Consider the following 24,033-nt stretch of genomic DNA (forward strand, 5'->3'; position numbering starts at 1 on the left):
TGCCGTAACAAGATTCCTACTGTAGATACAGAAAATTAAGATGGGACTATAGGATTATTATCTCTTACAATTCTTAACCATATCACACAGCAGGATTCAATGACACTACAGCATTAACCAGTCATAACAATCTGCTATTGGCATTTTATTTTCCTTACAGTAGTTCACACTGTGAATTAATACTTTTATCAGCGCCGTGCATTCGGTTACTATAGCAACGCGGTCAAACAAATACCGACTTCATGATTGGCGTTCGAGTCATATTATACAATAACCTAGCAAGGCAGTGATATGTATGATGTTACAATGTATTAATAATTTGAAGGTATCTGTGGTTTTAAATCTTCATAATTATTTCTACGTAGTAAACAGTAGAAAAACTTGTGTTTCGTCTTTACGGTTTTTTTTTTCCTCCCTTGTATAAGATTTATGGAAATTGCTTAATTAGCGTGTCAACATACTTTTAAAAGCTCTGCTGTCATATATAATACGGGCATGTTATCAATGTGTAGGGTCTTCGGATAAATGTAAACTGTATATAACGAGTGAACACTAATATACCTTTCAATGTACTGCTGCATTTATCGAGCGCCGAGAACAGCACTTGCAGTGCAATTACAAGTCTCCACCAGCATGAGTCGGTGTCGCTGTTTCTCAATGAGTGATGTGCATCCCTACACAAAGAGCCTGCCCTCACTGTGAAGCCGGTTGGAGAGTGCTGCTTGCCCGCGGAATTCCTCCAGGTCAGCTCTACAGCGCCAGCCCCTGGCGGTTTTCTGGTAATTTCCAGAACATTTCCCCTCCCCCATCTGCTCGTGGTGGAGGGGGAAGTGACGTCTGAACCCTTAGAAACGAAGCCAGCTGGAGTGTCCGGAGGCCCAGAGGAGAAACATTAATAAGAGTGCCGAAGAAAAGAGAGCAGGATCGGAACCAGAGGACACCGACACCGACACCGACACCGCACGCCACGGTATCTAGCGGGTCAGGAGGTGAGCGGAGTTACACACACGGAGCCCGCCGGCTCTTACCTGCTTGTTGAAGGGCAGTAGTGTCGGGGGGATAGATCTGGCAAGGCAGCAGCTGCCACAGTCTCAGTATAAGAAGTGGATGCATTGCCAGCATTGTGAGGTTCAGCTGCATCGCTGCTGTGCTGCCAGTGTCGTGTCCGAGCTGTGTACTGGGTGCAGTGGTGTGCCGGTGGGATGATTACAGTGTATGTTATATAGATGACACATTAGCTTTCTCAAGAGAATGTCATTGTTAGCGCTGAAAAGAAAAACGCCATTCTTTTTGTAATTTTTGTAATTTATTTATTTTGGCCATGTCAGTTCGTGCCATTGTCGGTGGAGAGGGAATGTCGTTACACTTGAACGGTGATGCATTTGTTTGTAGGCATTTCTGGAATTTCGCCTATCCCTTTATTAGACAGCGGCCGTTATACTTCAAGTAAACACAAGCACACGAACACACTCCTTTGTTGCCTGGGTGTAACGACAGCGGTGATCACATGGTGTGTACGGGGGGGGGGGTTGACATAATTTAAAGGTTGACTGTAATTTGCTTTAAATTGCACACACAATATTAACATTGAGATATAAAATAATGTTACTTTCGAGGTCACCCTTTTATCCCAGTTGTAATTATACAGTACCGTCCGCAATGGCGCCATATTTAACTCCATTCATTTTTATTGCATTGTGTAGTAATTGGATAATATATTAGCGATAAAGCAAGCGAGAGAATAGTGTTACGGAGGGACGGCTGGCAGTATTTCTCCCAGACCCCGGCATAGATTAACCCCCCGTATTATATAATCTGCAATGTTTAGGAATGTGGATTGCTCAACGATGTTATTCTGGTTGGTTGTAAACGTGCTGCTTACTGAGCCTGTTATTCGTTCAGACTTGCCTCTGATAGTAGGACCAAATGTGTTGTTGTTTTTTGGTTACTGGCTTAAATGTTTTCATAATTATGGGAAGGCAGCTGATTTAACGCCCCCATGTCAAGGGTCAGTTTAATTGTAGGCAGTCAAAACAAAACAACGACAAGAAGAGCCCTTGTTATGTGAGCTGTGTGCGCACACGGCAGTGACCTGCAGGGTCTGGGAATGCGTGGACTCCAGCCTGATGCAGTGCTACAAACTGAAACTCTGCAGGGTAATCTGCTGCTGAGCTCTGACTGACATACCGGTAACCTGACTTGCGGCTTGTGTATCAGGACAAATAATGTTTAAAATGCACGCAAATACATTTCTTTAGACATGTCCTCATAGGTGTAATTTAGTGATATCCTACTTTTTGTAAATGTAAAATTCATTGGTAGCCACAACCCTCAAGCTAGGATCAGAAAGAGTTTTATAAATACCGTGCCTAGTTTTGATTTTACACCAACTCGTTTCACAGGTGCGCAATGATAGATCTGTCAACTATATATATATATATATATATATATATATATATATATATATATATATATATATATATATATATATATATATATATATATATATACACACACACACACACACACACATGTATGTGTGTGTATATATAAATAATTCAAATTAATTAATTTTGTCAGTAAGCGTTCTCGGTTATGTAAAGCAGTTTAGTGTGCTCTCCGGTAATGCTGCGCTTTACAGTCATGGTATAATATACAGTCATCAAACCGAAACCTAAGATACTGAAATGCTACACCTCATAATAAAAGGTGTGTTAATTTATTTTTTGGTTTACGAACATTTAGGGTGATTTACTATGATTTCTGGTAAGCTTGAACTGAGTCTCCTGACAGTAAACAAAAAACTAACTCACTGGCTTTCTGTATCTAATTTTTGTTTTTAAAGTATATAAAAGCACCGTGATTGGTTGTTGAGGTCTTTGGAGGTCTTTGACAGTCATTTGGTAAGTAGCCAGTGGTTGTTTAAAAAGGTTTAAAATGGGTGTCTGACCTCACCATTACATCATCGTTCATATATGAACAATTTCTAGTGGCGCTGGTTTGGGTTTAAGAAAACGGACTCCCAAGGATTCTGGGACGGTATTAGTTAAACAGGGGTAGTTTTATAAATTACATATTCAAGGTGTGGCACAGCTTTGGAAGCAAAAAAAAATCAGCTATTTACAGTTTACGTTAGATGTTTAATATTTGTCACCACAGGATTTTTCACCTTCCTAAGAAATAAAATAATTGGAGTAGTGGGCACGCTTCAGTACCATCACAGGCCAGCATAGTGTGTTTAAGGAAGGGTGTGTGGGAAGTTTATTATTTTATTGTATACGTAGTAAATGTGACCCTATTGAATCAGACACTCGATATACTGGGAGAGTTGATATTACTTCTTATAAGCTAACCTGTGGCAATTTTAGTTCAATGTCGATAGAAAGAAGAGATCATCCAACGCAAGCATGACATGTCATAGACGAAGGGCTAAATAAACCAGGCGGAAATGTATGTGCAATGCACTTCCACTAGAAACAGCATTTCATCTGAAGTACATATGGAAATGTAGGCTGGTGTATGCAGCATACAGTATGAATCCTGCTGAAATATTATGTTTTTAGGTTTTGTTTGATCTTAATTAAGAAATCCAGTAATGGAGTTCAAAGTGGTTGCTGTGCTAGAGCAGATAACCTGTAGTCTATCAGACAAGCTTGCAAATATATATTTACACAGCAAGGTTTTAAATTTAGGCCTGAGCAGAGCTCTATATAGACTGCAGATGTCTGATCAAATGGGTTTACCTACCGTACATACCGTCTAGTTAGCAAGCATTTTAGTACTAATCTTGGACTACTTGTTGTAGTGTTAATCTGAGTTCTAAACTGGCTCTGTGAAACCAACTGTTAACATTTCTAAAAATCACTGTCTGATTTTATTTGATCCAATAGTTAACCTGAAAAGAGTAAAGCATTTTAAAATTCTACAAACTAGCCTATATGTACTGTAGACACCAAATGGCTGGCCTGGTAAAAACGGGGCCGGATGGTGGCTGTGCAGGGAGAGGCGTGCAGTTGCTGCTCGTCGCTGAAGATTTCACGTTGGTTGTCTCCTCTGTAGGTTTGGGAATAGCAAATTCATCAGGGACTGGGTCATCTCACTGTGCAGACGCCTTGTTAGTTCACATGACAGTTGCAGGCCTGGTCTTCCTAGCATCCATGACTTCAGTGGTGGGATTGGGAGTTATATCTCATCTCTTTCAGTGCTGAGTAACTGCAGACAGACAACCATAATATAACTAATTGTATATGTTTTCAGTGTTTTTTATGAAAATAACTTGTACAGAAACGTTGGAATAGTGAAGACTGAGCAAGTGACTGGTGTGTTTTATTTGTAGGTTCATAGCACTCCAGTTCACTGAGCTATTTTTACATAAATTACACTGATCTGTAAAAAATGAGGCTTCAATGACGTGCAGTCTGTTCATTTAACAGTAGATGGGATACACCGCACTCCTTGGAAATAAGATGGGGTGTTAGTATTGTTTCCAAAAACTTTAGTTTTGCTGATTTTAGTGTATTTACAGTAATGGATGAAACAGATTTGTCATTTTTTTAAATGTATTGGTTAACATGCAGATACGTACCAGTATATTAGTGTTCTGTTAAAAAAAAAAAATTAATAACAATGAAAAGATTTGAACAGATTGCTTGATTGCAGTTCAGACACATCCACAGCGCTGGCCTTAAAGCTACACTGTTAAAATAATATTAGAAAACCAGATCTTTGAGATCATGTCAAGTGATGCAGCTGGGTTTTCCATTCTTCTCACATCCTTAGCATGATCATTAATGGGCAACTATAAAAAAATAATTCAATAAAATAGCACTTTTGTCTAATGTAGTTAAGTGATTGCTTAATTCATGAAGGGAGTGCTTGTGTGTGGTTGCAGATTTCCATTCTATGGAGACTAATGAGATGTAGTGAGACTGGCAATGATGTGGAGTGTTACAAGGTTATAATTAGGCTTGCTACTTTTCGATTTGTAATCAGTAAAGCACGTTAAACGTCGAATTCCCAAAAAATGAGTTTGACTGAAATTTATATAGGATAAATATCGGTAAAACCACTTGCTATTTATTTCTTTCCAAAAATAATAATTTAAGATATCATCTCCTAGTTTGTGTAGTTTTTATACTTGCTGTCTGTCCCATCTCCGTTCCGCTCTGAATGGCTGGGGGTCACTGTCAGTCAACTCAGTGGCCCCTTAATAGGCTAGAGTAGTTTCACCGTTGACCATTTCATCCTGTCCTGACAGATCTCGTTGGCTGAAGCAGCGCTAGAATGTCTCATTTGTTTAAATGACTGTCAGTCATCAGACCGACTGTACACTTTCATTTTCCAGCTACAGCGCCTGTCATTCACAGCGCCTACTTTGAAATTAGCGGGTTAAGGTGTAGGTAAGCTGTACATATTATAGGTGTATACGGTGACAGTTAGTAGTTTGATTTGAAAATGGGGCACAAGAGGAGAACACTTAATGAGTATTGTGCACAGTACCCTGATCTGAAGTGTCTGTGGCAGGACGAAGTGGGCCAGTCTGCCTTGCTTCAGTGAAATAAAGATTGAAAAAAATGGTAAATTCTTTAAAAAATAAACTTTAATATTAATCATCTGTTTATATGATAAAAATGGAATAGTAGCAAACCTAGTTATAATGAAACCCCAGTGCCGACACATTGTTTGAATGAGGGAGTTTCATTATTACAGAGGAGCACAGCCACAACAATGTCCTTCTCGCCCTATTGGGTTATACTACACCTTTTTAAAGTTATGAGAGCAGGACTTCAGCATCCCAGTGAAGATTTCAGTAACCAGTGGTTTCAGAGCAGGTATCACAGTGTCACCTTTTCCGATACTGAGGTAGAACAGAATGGCTGACTTCCATTGGAAGCAATGGGAGAGCATGCACGTTTAACTTTGTTTTGTACATCATTAATCCTACATTTTCTTGCGCTAATGGGGTTTTGTGTTTGTTTGTGATGTGATTAACCAGTGGCAGAATTCCACCTGTCTGCTTGTGTATATTTGTGCTTTTGTGCCTCTGAACCAGTGTACTTTAGAGCCCTGTGTAAGCTTGTCCTTTCAGTTGAATCGCACTGAGTACTGTAACACCATCTGCTGTTTAAAAGCATTTCCCAGCGCATGTGCTGTGGAGATTTGTACAGTCCCTGCAGCACAGTCTCTGCAGCAGACATTATCAGTGCAATAGTGCTGTAGGCAGGAAGCCCCCACTGGGAAGTGAGTGACATGCATAAACACACTGATTTGGATCAGTGCTTGTCAGCTTTGTTTGGTGTCATTTAAAGGTTATAGCATCAGCTGGCATATTCTGTGTTGGTGTTTTGCATTTGAACCTGTCATCTCCACAGCCAGTCTGCACACTGACTGGACAAGCACAGGCTTCCTTCATAGTTAGACTGTAATGTCTCCACAGCCAGCTTGCACATTGACTGTAATGTCTTATTTTTAAACAGGCCTGTTGTATGGGTGCATGACAGGTAAGTCTGTGTAATCGGGTGAAATCCACTTCTGCGCTGTGGAGTTAATAAGCTTTTTGTTCTCTCCAGTCTCCCCAATTAGTTGCTTGCCAATGCCAAGGCACTCTCAATCTGAGGAACACTCGTCTCACAGAAGAACTTTGTTTGATTAAAGAGACATTACAAATCGACTCCAATCCTTGTCTGTAAAAAATAAATGAGTGGTATTTTCTGTTATCTTTCTTGTTTAGATTACATTGATTCACCGAGCCAGATTGTGCCCACAATGGCAGAGTAAAAACTCTTGGTGTAAATCAGTGACTATAAATGCTGTGTAACTCCTATATCTTGAGTCATTTCTGGCACGCACGGATATGTTTTTTTTTTGCCTTCAAATAAATGTACAACGAAAATGATTTGGGTATTTGTACCAACACTAGTAATAACATGTTCCATTTTTATTTTTTTATTTTTTTATTTTTTTATTTTTTTTACATTTTTATACTTGATCCTGAATTTTTCTGATGTGCGAGAGCCAGATTGAAGAGGGGCGTGGCTGTGGCTGTGCAACTGCCCAATTTCTAGTCATGGCAGAAAAGCCAAAAGCAGGATTTTGGAAAGGCATGACTGAAAACAGTGCAGTTAACTGCTGTCAACAAGCTGCTGTTCCACTTATTTGATTATGAATAGGAAGTGAACCCTGTGAGATTTGTGTTCTGAAGTTCACGCTGCAGTTGTGATCACCTGATGTTGCTGAATAAGCACGTCAAATTGAAACTACAGTAACAGCACACACGTTGTATAGTGGGAACAAAGGTGGGGCTGTATTCATAAAGCTTTTAGCGTGTTAGTAAATTCATTGTCTTAATGCAATATTTCTACAGTATCTTAATACTAAAGTTTAAAAAAAATGACTGTCAATTCAAAAAGCTTTCCCATAACTTTGCAGTGAATGCTGTAAATCCAAAAGAATGGTTTATTGATGCCCAAGATAAACATGAACAACCTACAGTAAATGTTTTCTGCAAATAATTCTTGCAGAATGTGCTACTGTAGCTTGCCTGCTGGATAATCAGATCTCTTGGCTGTGTTAACATCAAGATTTCTATTCTGAAACTCTGATACATTATATTATTGTACATTGTTGCGGTATAGAACCTATTAGAATGATCTCGTCATTGATAAACATGACAAACAAAGTCTTCTAATGCCATTTTTCAACTTCTTAACTGTTTTATAATTTACTTTGTTTTAGGGTGAAATGATTCATCACCATTGTGTGAATTATCGGATTAGAGGAGTGTATGAAGATGCATAAGCAAAGCTTTGAATAAATGTGGTGATTGGGATGAATGCAAGCTCCACCCATTTAATGATCTTTTATTAGACATAAGACTGGAATAGATGACCTGTATATCCTGATCTGTAGTGTTGTCATCTACTGTGCTTGGCAGATGCTAACTGTCTGTGACTACTTCTGCGAACCCTGTGCCACACCCTATACCTGTGCTACTGTATGATATAGAGCAAGAAATGTCCACACCGTAGTCATGCCTGTAGTGTTTGAGTATCTGTTCTTAATAGTTCCTGTTTGGTGCACTCTTAGGTGAATTACAAAGTTTAACTGCATGAGCTGGCGAAACTTCCAGACATGAACGTTCCAAATGAAAATGTGAAGTTCCCCCAAAAGCCCATACTGTACATGCCACACCTATATCTGTCATTGGGAAAATTAAGTGTTGTCAATTGTTTGGCTACATTGAAAGACAAAAGACCAGCTTCAAGAGAGCGGGTGTCATCAATATTTTTTTTTTTTTTTTTTTTTTTTTAACCTTTAATTGCCTTGTGTAGTGTTCAGCTTACAATGGGGGGTTTACGTTACCGTCTTTACACTAATGTCAGTTACTGTACAGAGATCTGCAAAGAAAATGCAGAAAGTGATTGAGTATTCATTTTAGTTTCCATGGTTTCTTTTTTCACTGTTCTAGAATTGTAATGTTTGCACAATGTACAGTACGTGCTTTGTTCTAGAATGTGTATTTGTTGCATAACTATGAAGAAGTTCTCTTCAGCCTGTAGAAGCTACTTTTAATCTCATCACTGATGTCTTGTTTCGGTATGTAAAGAATATAAAGTTCTTCATCAGTGTTGACACAGTTAGCCTCAGTGTTTCATGATCGACAGAAAAGAGAGATCGCAGCCACTGTTAAACATGAGCAGTTTGTTGATGGGATACTCTGGACCAGAGACTAATCCGATGCTATTTCTGTACCTCGCGAGTCACGCTGTTTATTTACAGAATAATTCAAGTGCACACTGGGACTGTCCCCATCATTTTCAGTCTCCTAAAATGGGTTTGTTCAAACCTACACTGGTTTATTGCTTGCATTTAAATGGTACTATAATAAGGATGTTCTGATCCAGAACTTATACCTTTTCTCAAGCTTGCGTCTTTTGTATCAATTGAAACCAGGTACTGTATTTTCTTTAGAAGGAGAGAATCCTATCCAAATGGTCACAACGGATGCTGCTGACATTAGTCTGTTTATTAAAGGGGAGGGCATGGAGTTCAGCTCTGAGGTGCTGCTGGGCTGGGAACGTGGTTCGTTTGTGCTGTATTGTGCTGTTCACAAGTGTTCTTTTGGCTGCACAAAGGATGTCTGTTACAGTTAATTGTCAGTTAAGGTAAATGAGAGGGCAGAAGGAGAAGTCCATCCGTTAAGAGCAGTGTCACTTCACACACACACGTGGTGAAATCCAGCATCGTGTTCTGCAGAGAATGAGGGCAGCAGTGCTACTCAGGGAGGTCAGTGCAAATCAGTACAGACACCACAAACTGGAAAGCGTCAAGTAGGTAAAAATAACAAAACAGGATAAGCTATGCCTGGTGCACAATTGTGTGGGTTGTTTGGGTTTTTATTTAATTATTTTTTTTTTTTTTTTTTTTTTAATACTCTCCAATATTCTTTTAAACAGTGATTATTGTTTAGGCCACAAATCTTCTACAGTACTGAACGTCAACATGTGTCAATTGCATTGAAAAAAATGTGTACTAGGAAGTCCTATATTTTTACAAAGGGAGATCTCTTCTTACCAGTGTAATTTATCACTGTGAACATGCACGTTGGAGTGAAAAATCTTTGCAATGCTAAGTCAGTATTTTTACAAAGGGATATTTCTTCTTACTGTTTGTAATGCATCACTGTGCATGTTCTGAATCAGTTTGTTGCAATATCGGTGCACATTTTCTTGCTTGCACTGCAAGGGCACGTTTTATAACAAACACAAACTGAGACTGTTTGAAATGCTCTGTTGTTTCTGTTTAGTGTACATGTTTACAGAAACCCATGTTTGTCTCCTGCAGTATTTGGTACAACTCCTTGTGTCCTCCTACCACGTCGGTATTTCTCAAACCCCGGAATCATATTGGGATTTAATGGACACGACATTATTGTTCCAGTTACTGTTGCACTGGTGTGTTTAATATCATGCGGAGATCCAGCTCAGAGCTGGAAAAGGAGTTCCTGTAAATTGTGTAGTGATATATATATATATATATAGCAGCATTGTAATCATTAGTTTTGGTATTGAGAAACATTGGGAGTAAAGTGTAAAATATAGCCAGTATATTTTTAAATCTGAAAAGAGCTGTATACTCATGGCATCCCATTTAGGTACTAGCAGTAAAGTGTTTGAAAGATCCTGACAACTTTGGATTCCGAAACCTGAAATGATAGAAGTACAAAAAAAACAACTGAAAGAATGACAGTTATCTGTAAATAGTGCAGAACTGCCTATGTGCTGTAAGTTAGTGGAGTGAAGCCCTGATACTGTGCCAGACTGGCAGGTAGAGGCAGATCTGGAGTGCAGCAAGAACCTCTGTCCATTCTTCAGTCTGGAAATGAAAAAAAAGTACAAGAATTTGTCAATCTTGTCTTTCTTATATAGTGCCTTTCTTGATGCGTCGTCTCCAAGCACGTTCCAGATAAAATAACAACTTGTATACAAAACCATTTAAAAAAAATAATTGTGAAAGATGATAAAATATCTCAAATGACATACATTAAAAGTGTATTTTTAAAAAGCAGTGACACTATACATTTATACTAGTGTAAAATGGGATGATACATTTCCCTTTTTAAATACACATGCTATTTGTTTTTTTTTAAGTGTTAACTTTAATTTCAGAACTAATTAAACTAAAAATGATTTCTTAAATAAAAAAGTACTGAAATTGAGTGATTGGTTTATACTGTAGAAATTGAAAGGGAAATAAACCCAACACCAGTATATTGAACGTATATGAATACCATGAAGGGCTTATTGCGTTTATAATCCAGGTCAAAAAAAAAAAAAAAAATATATATATATATATATATATATATATATATATATATATATATATATATATATATATATATATATATATATATATATAATCTTGTTTAGTGCAATTTTTTTTTTTTTTTTTTTTAATAAAATGGGTCTTAAATACTCTCTCCTGATTTGTCTGAACAGGTCAGGTGGTGGTTTGAATATTACAACATATTCCCATGGGTTAAAACTTTTTTCAAAAAGGGGCGAATCACTTGTAGATATCCATACGCCAGTAGAAGTTTGAAAACAAAATGGTAGCCATCTTTAAATGTATATTAATAAACATGACTAACCTCATTTTAATAGTTTTGAAAAAAACGTTAGCCGTATTTAAATTGACAGTAAATGAGACTGACGAGGTTTATCAATTTTGATCTTTTGGGAACCCAAACTCTGAGTCTGAATCAGACACCAACACTCAAGTGGTGGAAAAAAAAAAAAGTATTGCTGCTAGGCATCGAGCTTACCGCATCACAACTTCTGCACATAGAAAAGGAAAAAAACACTCAGAAGTCCACTGCCTGGGCATCAGGTGCCCTTCTTATGCCACTGCCCGAGTATTTCAAAATGCAAACATCTTTGTTGCCACTGGAAACGGCACCGCTAGTCTGGCACGGATAACTCCAGTCACTCACTACTATCGGATCTCAAAGGACGATTTAAAAATAAATAAATAAATAAGTAAATAAATAAAATCTTCCCCAGCGCTCACCTGACACTGCTGTTGAGAGAGGTTTGCTTTGATCTTGCCAGATGTGGCAAAGGATTACGTGACGTTGCTCGAAATCGCTTGCTGCAGCTCCACCTGCTGTGCAGAATGAACATCTGAAAAAAAAAAGGGCCTGTACATTTCCAAAGCTAAAATTTCAGTGGCAGTGTTCAATTTAACATCTATAAACAGTGCTGCTTGTTTTTAAGCAGGTCAATGTTTATCAAAAAAAAAGTTAAGGGACTATTTTTGAGGTCAGAGGAGGAAGGACATTTAATAAAAATGACTTTTTGTTAATTAAAACATGTTTTTTTTTAATTTAGTTAATTGACCCATTTTAAGTGCAATAAGGCATTTCAGGGTGTGGGATATACTGTAATATGTGTATATTGCCAAACTGTTTTGAATTCATAGACCCAAGTGCTTTCGTCCCCATGACCTATCCAGGACAGCATCACTGCACAGTATGTTGAGTGGACAAGTATATGCTGAGGGGCTATTTTTAAGGCAGTGACGGTAGGTAGTTTAAGCTTGGATGAGTGCAGAGCCAAGATAACACTAACTTTGTAACGGCCGTGGATCACACAGTGCTGGCACGGCTCTTGTTTACTGCTGTAACCGGCACATACTGTAAAAAAAAAAAAAAAAGAAAACCATTGTGGTGATATCGATTTGGTCCATGTGAAACCTCCTCATTTAAATATAGGTGTTCAACAAGGTCCAGTAACTGCTAATCAAACAGCAATTCTTTAGGTCAGTTAGGTTCCTTGGTTATGACCTTCTAAAAAATATGCAAATTTTCAAGTTGGGTTGTTCATCAGATTCAAAAATGGGTATGTTTGGATTGTGGGCATTATGAGCTATCGAAATGGGTATGTCAATTTGTTAAAGATGCAGTTGAGAGCCATATAAAGGGACTAGATATGTTTTGAGGATGAGGAGTGATGTAAAGTTAGTAGCAGTACCAGTACATGGAGGCCTACAAGTACAGTTCTCTAGATACAGTACTGCAATCTCATGTCTGAATCACTAGTGAGAACTATGATAACATTACACCTACAGCATTGTCAAATAATAGTAGAGTTTTACGAATTTGTGTAAAGGTTAGAATTTTTTTTTTTTTTTTTTGGAGCATATTATTAAAACCAGTTTAATTAAACTGCCTAAGAAAATGCTCCCTCAAGGCATTGGGTGATGTGGTTTCAAAGTGTTCTTCCCAAACCTCAACTTGATTTTAAACTGCATGGAAACAAGTCTGTGCTGGCAGCGATGGAGCTGGAGGCATTTCACTAGCGCTGGTGTCACAATCCCAGCAATATTACCTCATTGCCTATGCAAATGCCTGTCATGGGAAGCTTAAAGGTAAGGATAGTAATCCTTTACTGCCCAGGGTATGCTTCCAAAGGGTTCGATTTGAGGAAGTTATGCAAGTAATGGGTTTTTATTTCTTAATGTTACTGTTTTTGTTGATCTTAAATTCTATTGACTTTTGACAGTTTTTTGTGTTTCCAATTGCTTTCTTGTGTCCTTGGCTCTATTTTCAGTATCTATTTTCTATCTGTTTATCACTTTTTATTTGGGCCCAAAAAAAGACCCAATAGCCTTTAAAAACCTGTGATCTTTTCAATACAAAATCTGTATACTGTAAAGGTTCTTGTTTGTCAAATGATTATACTGTAGGAATATATAGTAATGAGTCCTTAAGTAGTTTCTTTTTCACTGAATGCTATTTTTTGACTTACCATCTTACCATTTCTATATATATCTCCATTAGACGGAAAAATGTTTTGTCTTGTGTTCACAGGACGCACGGAATGGGAAAGGGACGCAGACATGCATGTTTCGTTGTAGTCTATTACACTGCAGCAAAATGACTGGAAAAACTTTTTTTTTTTTTTTTTTTTTTTTTTTTTAAAGCTTTAGAATAGAACAGCCTCGATTTAAGGTGCACTCCAGTCCTGTAGGTGGCAGCAGTAAGCCTCATGTTTGGCTCATGCAGCAATATTAAGAAGGATATTTACTTCTAGACGTTTCTGGTGCCAGACCAGTGTCTGATAAATATGGCGAAGCAATTGTCAATTGGAAGGTTTTTTTTTTTTTTGTGCTGTTATTGGAATTCAGAAAAATTTGAAAGTACATGTAGATGAAGGCAACAAACTGCTTAGAATTCAGTATCGTCATGTGAACGGTCTACTAAACAGTTGGATGGATGGGACGCGACATTTTGGGGATGTGCACTTCAGGAATGCATGAACAGAAAGCTATAAAAAATGATATTTCTTTTTCAGATTCTTTGGCACTGAGGTAGACAGCAGAAGATGATGGACTACTACCAGACTCTTGGAGTACAAAGAAATGCAACACAAGAAGACATAAAAAAATCGTAAGGAATGCTTCCACAAAAGGAAGTCTATTTTTAAAAGTGCTGTCAACCCCAATACACTTGATTTTTACATGGCAGACTGAATTGCAGCACAACAAAGATCAGTGCTTATGTTAATCTTGGGACTTACTGGTTTTTAAAACTTAAATCTCACATCTGCCAAGTGTAATAACCATTTCCGACCAAGACAGTTTGCATCTTCATTCATTCATTCCATTCATTCCCTTCCCAAAAATCGCTACTTTGGTTTTGTCAAGGTCTTAAACTGCATTTCTGACTGAACGAAGCAGCCTAGGATTGCTTGCACATTTTATGTCTCGCAGTAAACCTGCTTGCATCATTCAGTGCTGAACTGTGAGTGTTGCACAGCATTGAGAATCTCACGAGCAAGGGAAGCTCCTTCAACTCGAGCTGGATTTCAGGATGAGAGCAAAAGAACATGTTTCCTACAGTATTGACGGTTTCAAGTTACCTGTCAGGTACTTCTCTAAATATTAGTACCTAAACTAAGTACCCTCTAAACTAAGTACCCTCTGACTGACTAATATCTTTGTATGAATGTTCTTCAGGCACTCAGGCTGCTTTTTTATTATTGATGCATTTATCTTAATCTTTAAAAATGAAAGCAGTGTAGTTCTTAAATGTTTTTATTTTATTGAAAAATCCTTTAATTTGTCCGTAAGTAAATAAGATAATTAGTTAAATTCAGGGCACTTTCCAGTTGCCGCATTAGGGATTTGAAGGCTAGCTAGCCGATATGGCGCTTGCCTTTCACCACTAATCTGCTGAGACTGCATTTAAACTTCTCCAGCAGACCGTGTTCAATTCAGTTTAAAACCCCAGTGCCCCACGCTCATGTTCAGATTCACACTGAAATATATTGTCTTTAGTGCAAACTTACCAAGCTACCAGGAAACTAAAACAATGCATCAATGACTTGAACAGATAAACATGGAATGTGTTAAAGCCTAACCTTTCAGGATCTCACAATGATGAGCAGTTTACTTGCCTGATTCGCATTGATTTGAACTCCTGCCACTGTACTCAGTGCTCTTTTGTGACTTTTTTGGATCATTCTAGGTTGTGCATCATTCTAGGTTCAGATAATAAATTCTGCACTGCAGTGATGCTAGACTGTTTAAGTATACTATTTTGTTCTGGCCAAAGCTAAAACTTACTGCATTGATTTATTATTTACATAATCCAGTTCTACACACAGTGAATGGGCAAATGGGATAGCGCTAGATCAGCCACTGGTTTGAGAAAGAAATACACAGGATCACCTGTAACGCAACTGTAAAGCAACGTAAAAGTCAGTTCATAATAATATTTGTTTATTTAGCAGACGCCTTTATCCAAGGCGACTTAGTGACTAGGGCGTGTGAACTATGCATCAGCCTCGGAGTCTCTTACAACAACGTCTCACCCGAAAGACGGAGCACAAGGAGGTTAAGTGACTTGTTCAGGATCACACAGTGTGAGTTAGTGAGCCGGAATTTGAACCGGGATCCTGGTTACAAGCCCTTTTCTTTAACCACTGGACCACACAGCCAGTAATACAGATATGCCCCTATAAGCCATGTTTACCCTTTAGTACTGTATGCTGTCCAAGCTCACAACGAGCACTAATGACTGTTTCCCTGACTTCTTGCCTAATGCATACATAGTGCTGTTTTTTGGGGTATTATTTACTGTACAGGGGTCTGAATACTTTTGCAAGGCACTGTATGTATGATTTCCCCCTGAATTAACACATTCACACTATTCCCTTAAGCTCCCACTTAATAAAACATGTCGATTTGTATACAGGCAGCTGTTTTAAAGATGCTCAAGTGCACCTGTTAGAAGTTCTGTTCTTCACTGCCACTTTCCAGATCTCTCTCATTTCTTATTGCTCTTGAAATCTCTCGGGTCCCATCCCTTTTCTCCCAGTTGGTCAACAGGTATTAACTGCAGGTTTTGCCGTTCCCCGTTTCAATAATACAGGATTGCACAGATGATACAAACTCTTTGTCCAGCATATAAAGCATGGGAGCATTTTATTATTTGGGGACCTCATCCAATTGCGATCTGCTCTTTCAGGTATTGACACTGTTTAACTCGATGATCTATTTTTGCATGTTATGGTCTATTGCTGGTTTCAATAACAAAGATTACATCTAAAAAGAACTGCTAACCAAAGTGTTCAAATCTATTGTATTACCTTTCATAGCACTAGCAACATTATCCCTGCTCTCGCTTTTGTGCTGAAGATCCTTTGGGTCTACCAATATAGGACTGCTGTCCTGTAGCATTGTCATACCTATTATTCTAAATGCCATTATTGTTACAAGTTAAGTGGGATGCAATCTAAGTGGGGCACTGAATTGTGGCACATTTTTTTTGTAACTTTTTAGGTTTTTTTTTTATTTTTTTTAACATTTTGTTGTCGTCATCCCCCCCCTTTGCAGAACACATTTTATGAATGTCCAGCACAGTATTTTACAGAAGTGTCTATGTAACATCTCCTATTACAGCATATAGGACCTATTATTTTTTTTAGCCTACCGGTTACAGTATTAAGCGCTTTGACAGTGTGTGTAATGGCACTAAGCGATTTTTGGAGAGGTACTGGTATTTTGTAGATTAGATTATGGTATTTAGAGTCCCATTTCCATAAGCTCACACTAATGACGGTAATCATCTTTTATCATGTAGCTCCTGATTGGCACTGATGCGTCAAGAGAGTCTCGGACTGGCACAAACTCACACATGCTGGTTGAATGCAGCTCTTTGATACCATTTTTGTTCCCGCTCCATTTCAGATACAGAAAGTTGGCACTGAAATGGCACCCTGATAAGAACCCGGATAACAAGGAGGATGCAGAGAGGAAATTTAAAGAACTGTCGGAGGCATATGAAGTTCTGTCGGATGGTACGTGACTCGGAGTTCAAACACTCGCATGCTTAAGGGGGAGTCCTTGATACAGTGAAATGTTATCATTTTGTTTACCATTGTGCTACTTTCCATATGCAGCTGCTGGCATTGTTTCCGTGATTTGCAGAAATAAATTTTATGCTGAATTTGCTTATTCTTTATTACAGGGTTTGACTGATACTTGAGCCTCTTAAGTTGCATATGCATATAAATCCCAATCTACTGCAATAACATGGGTTTTGCTATTGTTATAGGTTTAGGATATTTCTTGTTTCTCACTAATGAAAATAAAAAGATTGTTGGGAGGGGGGAATCGTTAATATTTCTGGATAATGGCTCAGTAGTACAGGACTTGGCACAGGTATGCCTAGGTATTATCACGCCCTGAACTGGGAGCGCTGCCTGGTGTACAAGATCAATGTAAACTACCAAGCTTTGAGTCCCCTTGTAGCTGATATATTCTTACTTTAGTAGTGATTTTTAAGCATTCACTGTATGACCTGAGTTTATAGTTAGATGAACTGCAATATCAGTTCGCCAGTGTGTTTCGTTTATAATGTAGTTAATAAGTAGAATGCTCATTGAGATCCTTGCTGTAGGTTCTCTCTTGTAAGTTGCACTAAATGATGTGTTTGCACTTGCTTATCACACAAGGTTTGCAGCACAAGACATAATATGCTGGAGCGTTTGATTAAAAAGGGAGCTGTTGCTTCATTGCCCTTTCTGTCACCATGCGTAGTTATAAAAGTAAACTCTGACAGATGTCAAAACTGCATTTGTCTAATCTTGAAGCAGGAGTACCTGATGGTTTAGCAGAGTTAACCCGTCGATCTTTACACTTGTTTTTCCTTTCACTTGCAGCCAATAAGCGTGATATTTACGACAGGTATGGTAAAGAAGGCTTGATTGGAGGAGGCGGCGGAGGTACGATTAATATAAACTCATTTGCATGGTGGGAATAATACTAGATAAACTCATTGCATTTTTGTTTGCTTATAAAACACTGGGCTGAGAATTCACTAAATGTAAACTTATAAAATGAACCACTTTACTGCCATTTAGAATTGGACTTTGTGTTGAATGTTATTGCCTTTTCCTATAGTCTGTTTCAATCTATTTACAGGATCAGTTTGTTGTGTGTTTCAGGGGATCTGTTTTGGTTAACAGCTATGCTGAAGGAACACGACTAATTTTATATTGCAGACCTTATTAAATTTTTTTAAAAAACACACCAATAGATCCACATCCTAGAATTCCCATAGAGAAACAGTAAACCAAAAGAAGATCCTTGTAATAGGAGATAATGTTACTGCTTTAATCGCTTGTGCTTTCACAGGGTATGCAGTTTTATTTGCACTCCCTTTGAGCTGTTACAGGATAACACCTTCAGCATTTTGGTGTGATTAAGTTATACTTGAATTTGTGTTTAAAACTCAGTGTGTCCCTTTTCTTTAGGTGGAGGACACTATAACAATGGCGGCTTTGGGTATGGATTTTCATTCCGCAACCCAGAAGATGTGTTCAGGGAATTCTTTGCAGGAAGAGATCCTTTTGCAGATTTCTTTGGTGAGTGACATTCTATTCTGCTGTATATGAGTATGGATCTGGGGAAGCACTTTCTCCCAACTTCAGGGAGCACTGGCAAGCTCCTCTAGTATGCAAGTAGGACACTGTGGTTGTGTATTACGCTGCCAAAGTGTATTTTGCCTTGCGACTGTGCAATTTTAGTTTATCATTCTTCCATTAGGTTTGTTTGTACCATTTAGTTATGACCTGTATGATTCAGCATTTTGACTTTTTTGTGCGTTCTGTCTGACCCAGCAGGCAATACCGAATCTGTGCAGAACCAAATAACTGGTGAGCACTTGCAGAGCACAGGTCCAGCACTCTATTGACTCGTCTTTTAATCTTAAAACAGTCCTGTGTCTCAAGTGGGTAATGGTTTTCTGTTACTCAAGTGCTCCAGCACTGTATACAAGTCGTGGTCTTCCCAATCTTGTGACTGCAGCCAGTACAGTTTGCATTATCGTCACTTTAGAAAATTTAAAACAGTTTGCGTGAACCCTGTAGAGCATTGCCAAAACTTTGAAAAAACGTGTATTATAAAGTGGAATCTTAACATGGTACAATTATACAAGCAGTGACTGAAGGGCTTATAACATTTTATGTGGTGGGTTGAGATTAGATTACTACATATAAAGTAGTTGAATGTGTCAATCGCTCACATGCACTGTGTTTTTTATTGCAGTGAAGTACTGCAAGAACAAAAAGGAACAAATATTGCACTAGAAAGTTGATTTAAGAGTTCTAAAATGCATTACTATGAGTCATTTTGGTGTTCAAGTTTATATGTGGGTGCGCAGCACCGCTAGTGATGTTTGTGGCAGTGCTGCTGGCCACTGACTGCAGGACATTGCTGTCCTGTTGCTATGGTGCTGTGGGATGCTAAATGAAAACACATTTCATTGCGAGTCACTGATACCACTGAGCTGGCAAAAGTATGTTTATCATTTGCCAAGCCTAGTGTTTGGGTTAACCTAGTTGGTCAGCCAGCAGGAAGCCCATCTCCAGTGATTACACATAATAGTCTTTCTTCAGCTGATCCGAATGGCAGCAGATCATAATACCAGCACTGTTTTAGATCAGTGGTTTCACAGGTGGAGCCTAGGTATAGATATCAAATGACCATGGTAATGTTGCTTCTGCATTTGAAATTGCTGCGCATTCTGAATATTTGAAGGATGAAGGGTCTGTAACCCAAAACTTGTGCGGTTTCTGTGTGGGTTGACTGAAAAAGCCAGCTTCTTGATACAGTGCCAAACCAGTTCTAACTATAGATGAAGGCTAAATCTGTATACAGGCTGCACAAAACACCTGGTCCTGGCTTGGTTGAAGCTGTTCCCCTGGATACAAGTTGAAAACTAATGCTGGTATTGAGTCAACACCCAAGTGTCAGTGCTTCCTCGAACTGAAAATGCTCATCGATTCTATCAGAGGGACCATTGACACTTGAGTGCTGAATACTTTCATATGGCTTTCAGGTCATTACATTCATCTCCAGCCAGATCCCCTAGTCCTGCGATGTGCAGGGAATTTAGGACAGCAGTCAAACGAGCCTTTGCCATCCACTGTGATCTACTGACCTGAGTTTTTCTTAAATGAATCCATATTTTGCAGGAAATCGTCTAATCTCTTGTTGAATTCTTTTGAAAAATACTAATGAGGGGTTGTAACTCTCACATTCTACTTCAATCTGAACTACAGCAGATGATCCTTTTGATGACTTCTTTGGAAACCGAAGAGGCAGTCGTGGCGTGAGCAGGAGCCGTGCAGGGGGCCCGTTCTTCCATGGGTTCGGTGGTTTCCCTCCCTTCGGAGCAGGGTTTTCTGGGTTCGATCCAGGTATTACTCACATCATTTCTGTGTGTCATATTTAAAACCAGACACCCACAGGTTTGACCAAACTTTTCCATTGGCTGGTTTCGTAGACTGATTAGCAGTAATCTTGAGCTACCTAGCGTTACTTTGGGTAAGGTTGTCCAAAATGAGATTCAGTGAAGTCTGTGAAGCCAACCATTATACTTACTTTTGATAATTCCATTATCATGGTACCTGGTTCAGTAACATACTTCAATAACACTTTTTGTTTAGTGATCTGTTATAAGATTATAAATAATCTATAAACATGTTAATTATGCTATTAACAGTAGAATATGATTAGAAATAAGACTATTATACGCTTTTGCTATTGTTTATGATCACTTATAACGGATCCCTGAACTAAAGTGTTACCCATACTTGTACGTTCTGCTGGTAGCATCAGTCACCCTTGTTTTGGTTCTTCGTTTTTGTTCCGCTCTCTCAATTAGGCTTTACCTCATTCGGGCAAATGGGCGGCGGTGGATTTGCTTCGTTTTCTTCCACTTCATTTGGAGGAGGAGGAGGCGGTGGCGGCATGGGTAACTTCCGATCAGTTTCATCATCCACCAAAATAATTAACGGCAGAAAAATTACCACGAAAAGGTGCGTCTTTCTAATGTTAAACCAATTAAACTGTGACTTGAGGAGTTTGCTATATTGTAATGTAACTTGTTTTGATTTCCGGGTGATACTCAGCGGTTCAAGATGGCTTGATACTCGGTACACGCACACACATTCTCTGATTCTTGAGGTCTGAGCCTGTGTGTTGTACAAGAATAACACCCCCCCAGCTTCCCCTGTCATGGCCTGTATCTGTCACCATGTTGCTGCTACAGACTAGTGCATCTAAAAAGACATATGACATATGAGTTGAGCTGTGAGGTCCTTGCCAAATTGAGTACAGTCATAAGAATATCCTGTCTTGTATAGCATGCAATTCATTCTCCGTTGTAAACTATATATAGAATACATAATATATAGAATATTATTAACCAGCTGTATAATGCAATGCCCATTTAACACACATGATTATGTAGAAAAGGGTATGCACTGTAATCTGAATGACTAGTGTAAAATGTTTCTTTCAAACTGTCTTTCAGAATCCTAGAGAATGGGCAGGAGCGAGTCGAGGTTGAGGAAGACGGGCAGTTAAGATCTCTCACTATAAATGGTAAGGAGCAGCTCCTACGGTTGGATAACAAGTAGCTCCACGCAGCCTGTTTGAGTCAAAGCAAGTGCTTCAACAATGTTCACCTTTTTGGTTTAATATGAGGAGGTTGTTTTGGAAGATACCTTGAACAGACTGTATTTCCACAATTTACCCAATGTATTTCTGAATTGGAGCCTATGAGATGTTGCGTTTTATTGCAGTTTGCTTTTGTTGGGACCATATTCTACTAGTAGGACCATAATATTCCTGTTTGTTCATTTTGATGTACTTCTTTTCTGTAAGCACTTTGCTGTGTTGCATTTGTTTCCCTAGGTGTACATTGCCATTTAGCTAGTGTTGGGACCAGACAAAATGTACATTTTACTGAAGCATGAAGTTTTTTTTTATTTATTTTTTTTGCTTTTTCAGACTAGAAAATTGAACCCTGCTTTAATATAAACTGTTTTACAACTTTCTAACTTGTCTTTTTGTACATGCTATTAATAATGATGCTAATAAATTAATAGTATTAATATGCATTGTTTTATTTTTGTTTAAACAACCCAACAGTAATTAATTTCTGCATGAATGCTGATACTAAGCGCTGTTAAATATTTATGTTGCTGTTGCATAACCAGGCTTAATGAAAGAAATTAACATAAATAAAATAAACAAAGATATTTTTTTTTTCTGTAATTTGCAAAATAAGTCATTTGGAATCAATAAATTGTTTGTTACATCCTTCCTAGGGATGTTGTAATTGTGGAGTCTGTGTGATGATTTAGAAGAACCATAAGGCTAGCATTTGATGTCCAGTACCCTGATCAAGGTGCACAACACACATAGCCAATCAGAGCTGCAGAAAGTAGTAGAGGAGAGAAAGGATCACTTTAGAGGGGAAGGGAAAGGTGGTGGTGGGGGGGTATGATCAACTTGCATTTGAGTCAAAGCAATGCAGGCAACAGAGAAAGGGAAGCTGCTGTATATCATGGTCCAACCAGGAGGGTTTACAACAGAAAGAATGTAGAACGAAAGACTCAAGGACTCGATCCTGAATGAGTGCACCATACAAATTAGGTTATTTTTATTAATAACTGCTATGGCAGCCTTTTTAAAGCACTTGCTGATCACTTTTCCCCTTTGTGCTTCAGTGTGCATACTGCTGTCGACTCTTCATTCACGCTTTTCATGGATTAATTCTCATGTCAAATGTCTGCTTAATGGAATGCAACATGCATTAATTATTGGATTCAATGCAGTGTGTGTCGCTGTACTAACTGAACGCATTGGTTTGGGTGGTCCCAACTGTAAGATTGCTATTACAATTGATGGTGAATATTTACTAGGTTACAGAACATTTTGAGCTTGTCTCGCACTGCTGCGTTTTTGATACAGTAAATACAGGGGTACATTTTTCTAGTTGTTGAATTGTAATTGAAAAATATTGGATGAAGAGAAAAGATTTAGAATTTCGCCAGAATCATACTGGTACATTTTCAAATATATAAAGTGTTGATAAGGAATGTGTGGCCTTGCCCTCAAGTCCTTCTGAAAGCACTTTTCACAGTTACTGCATTCCTTGCTATTGCCACAGGAATAAATTACAAGTACATACGAATGATTTATTGCAGTAGGACATTTATTAGTGTTTTTAAGTGTATTCAGGTGAAACAAATAATACTTGCGCTCGTATAATATACACAATACCAGCAGTCGCACACCCAGTGTTTAATGTTCAGACTGGTTCGGTCTTGGAAGGTCATTTTGTTTAAATGGGCATCACGTGTAATATAAAATTGCTTTCGGTACAAACGGTGTAGTGACCTTATTACTTCCACAATTCATTACTGTTAATGCAAAACTCACCTCTTGAGCGTCAGTCTTCTACTAAGCAGTGGTTCACATAACTGGTACGTATGCGAACCAATAAAGAAAAATGCATCTTCCATATTTTTCTTTAAGATGCAAAGGCATACCATACATCAGTATATTTAACAGGAACACATCTTTCATAAAAGCAGCAAGGGTGATCACGCTTGCAAGATGAGCCATACCTGCCCAGAGACTCGGAGTCTGACAACAATCTCTGGGAGGGTTCCAATTTAACTACAGTCCCTCCCTGCTAGCGCTATCATTGGCTGCTTCAAGATATTACAAAACAGAGTGATAGATGGAACCATGGTGGAACTGCTCCAGTTCATAAGTTCGATAATGTTCTTTTAATCGGCACTTGAAACAACCAATTATAGCAGGGATCTCTAAGCCGTCCATAGAGAAGAGGGATGCAGTTATGGGCAGTGGCATTAAGGAACTTAGAGAGGGTGAGAGGAGGTGTCGATGTTTGAAAGCTGTTGCATTTAAATGTGAGTTTAAAAAACTGTATTTACATAACCATTTTAGTTAAATAATATTTATGTCCTCCGTTATATAAATACAGTTGTGTTCTCAAGCGAACGTGTTGAACAACGCTAACACATTGACAAAGTGTTTGAATCCCCAGGGTGGCAGTGTGTGCGCAGGAGAGTGAAATAGAGAGAATGTGTGATGATTTGTTAAACATTGTACTGTATTAACCAGAAATCTGGACTCCTACTTAAA

At 38.5% G+C, this 24,033-nt stretch overlaps 1 protein-coding gene across 4 annotated transcripts in view; it reads left to right on the forward strand.

Annotated features, from left to right (window-relative positions):
* Positions 1–817: 817 nt before the first annotated feature.
* LOC121310411 (dnaJ homolog subfamily B member 6-like) overlaps positions 818–24,033 on the forward strand; it is a 44,396-nt gene continuing 21,180 nt past the window's right edge. For 2 of the 4 annotated variants that reach the window (XM_041243602.1, XM_041243595.1), the window contains exons 1-8: positions 819–989; positions 13,854–13,948; positions 16,753–16,862; positions 17,727–17,789; positions 18,321–18,431; positions 20,130–20,267; positions 20,735–20,888; positions 21,386–21,456. In XM_041243602.1, the coding sequence (XP_041099536.1) occupies positions 13,884–13,948; positions 16,753–16,862; positions 17,727–17,789; positions 18,321–18,431; positions 20,130–20,267; positions 20,735–20,888; positions 21,386–21,456 (712 nt within the window). In that variant the 5' untranslated portion in view covers positions 819–989; positions 13,854–13,883. Of the gene's footprint in view, positions 990–13,853; positions 13,949–16,752; positions 16,863–17,726; positions 17,790–18,320; positions 18,432–20,129; positions 20,268–20,734; positions 20,889–21,385; positions 21,981–24,033 lie in introns of those variants that run through there. The other 2 variants (XM_041243605.1, XM_041243610.1) reach the window with 2 other exon arrangements.

The sequence above is a fragment of the Polyodon spathula genome, chromosome 3 (assembly GCF_017654505.1).
Source record: "Polyodon spathula isolate WHYD16114869_AA chromosome 3, ASM1765450v1, whole genome shotgun sequence".
NCBI lineage: Eukaryota > Metazoa > Chordata > Actinopteri > Acipenseriformes > Polyodontidae > Polyodon > Polyodon spathula.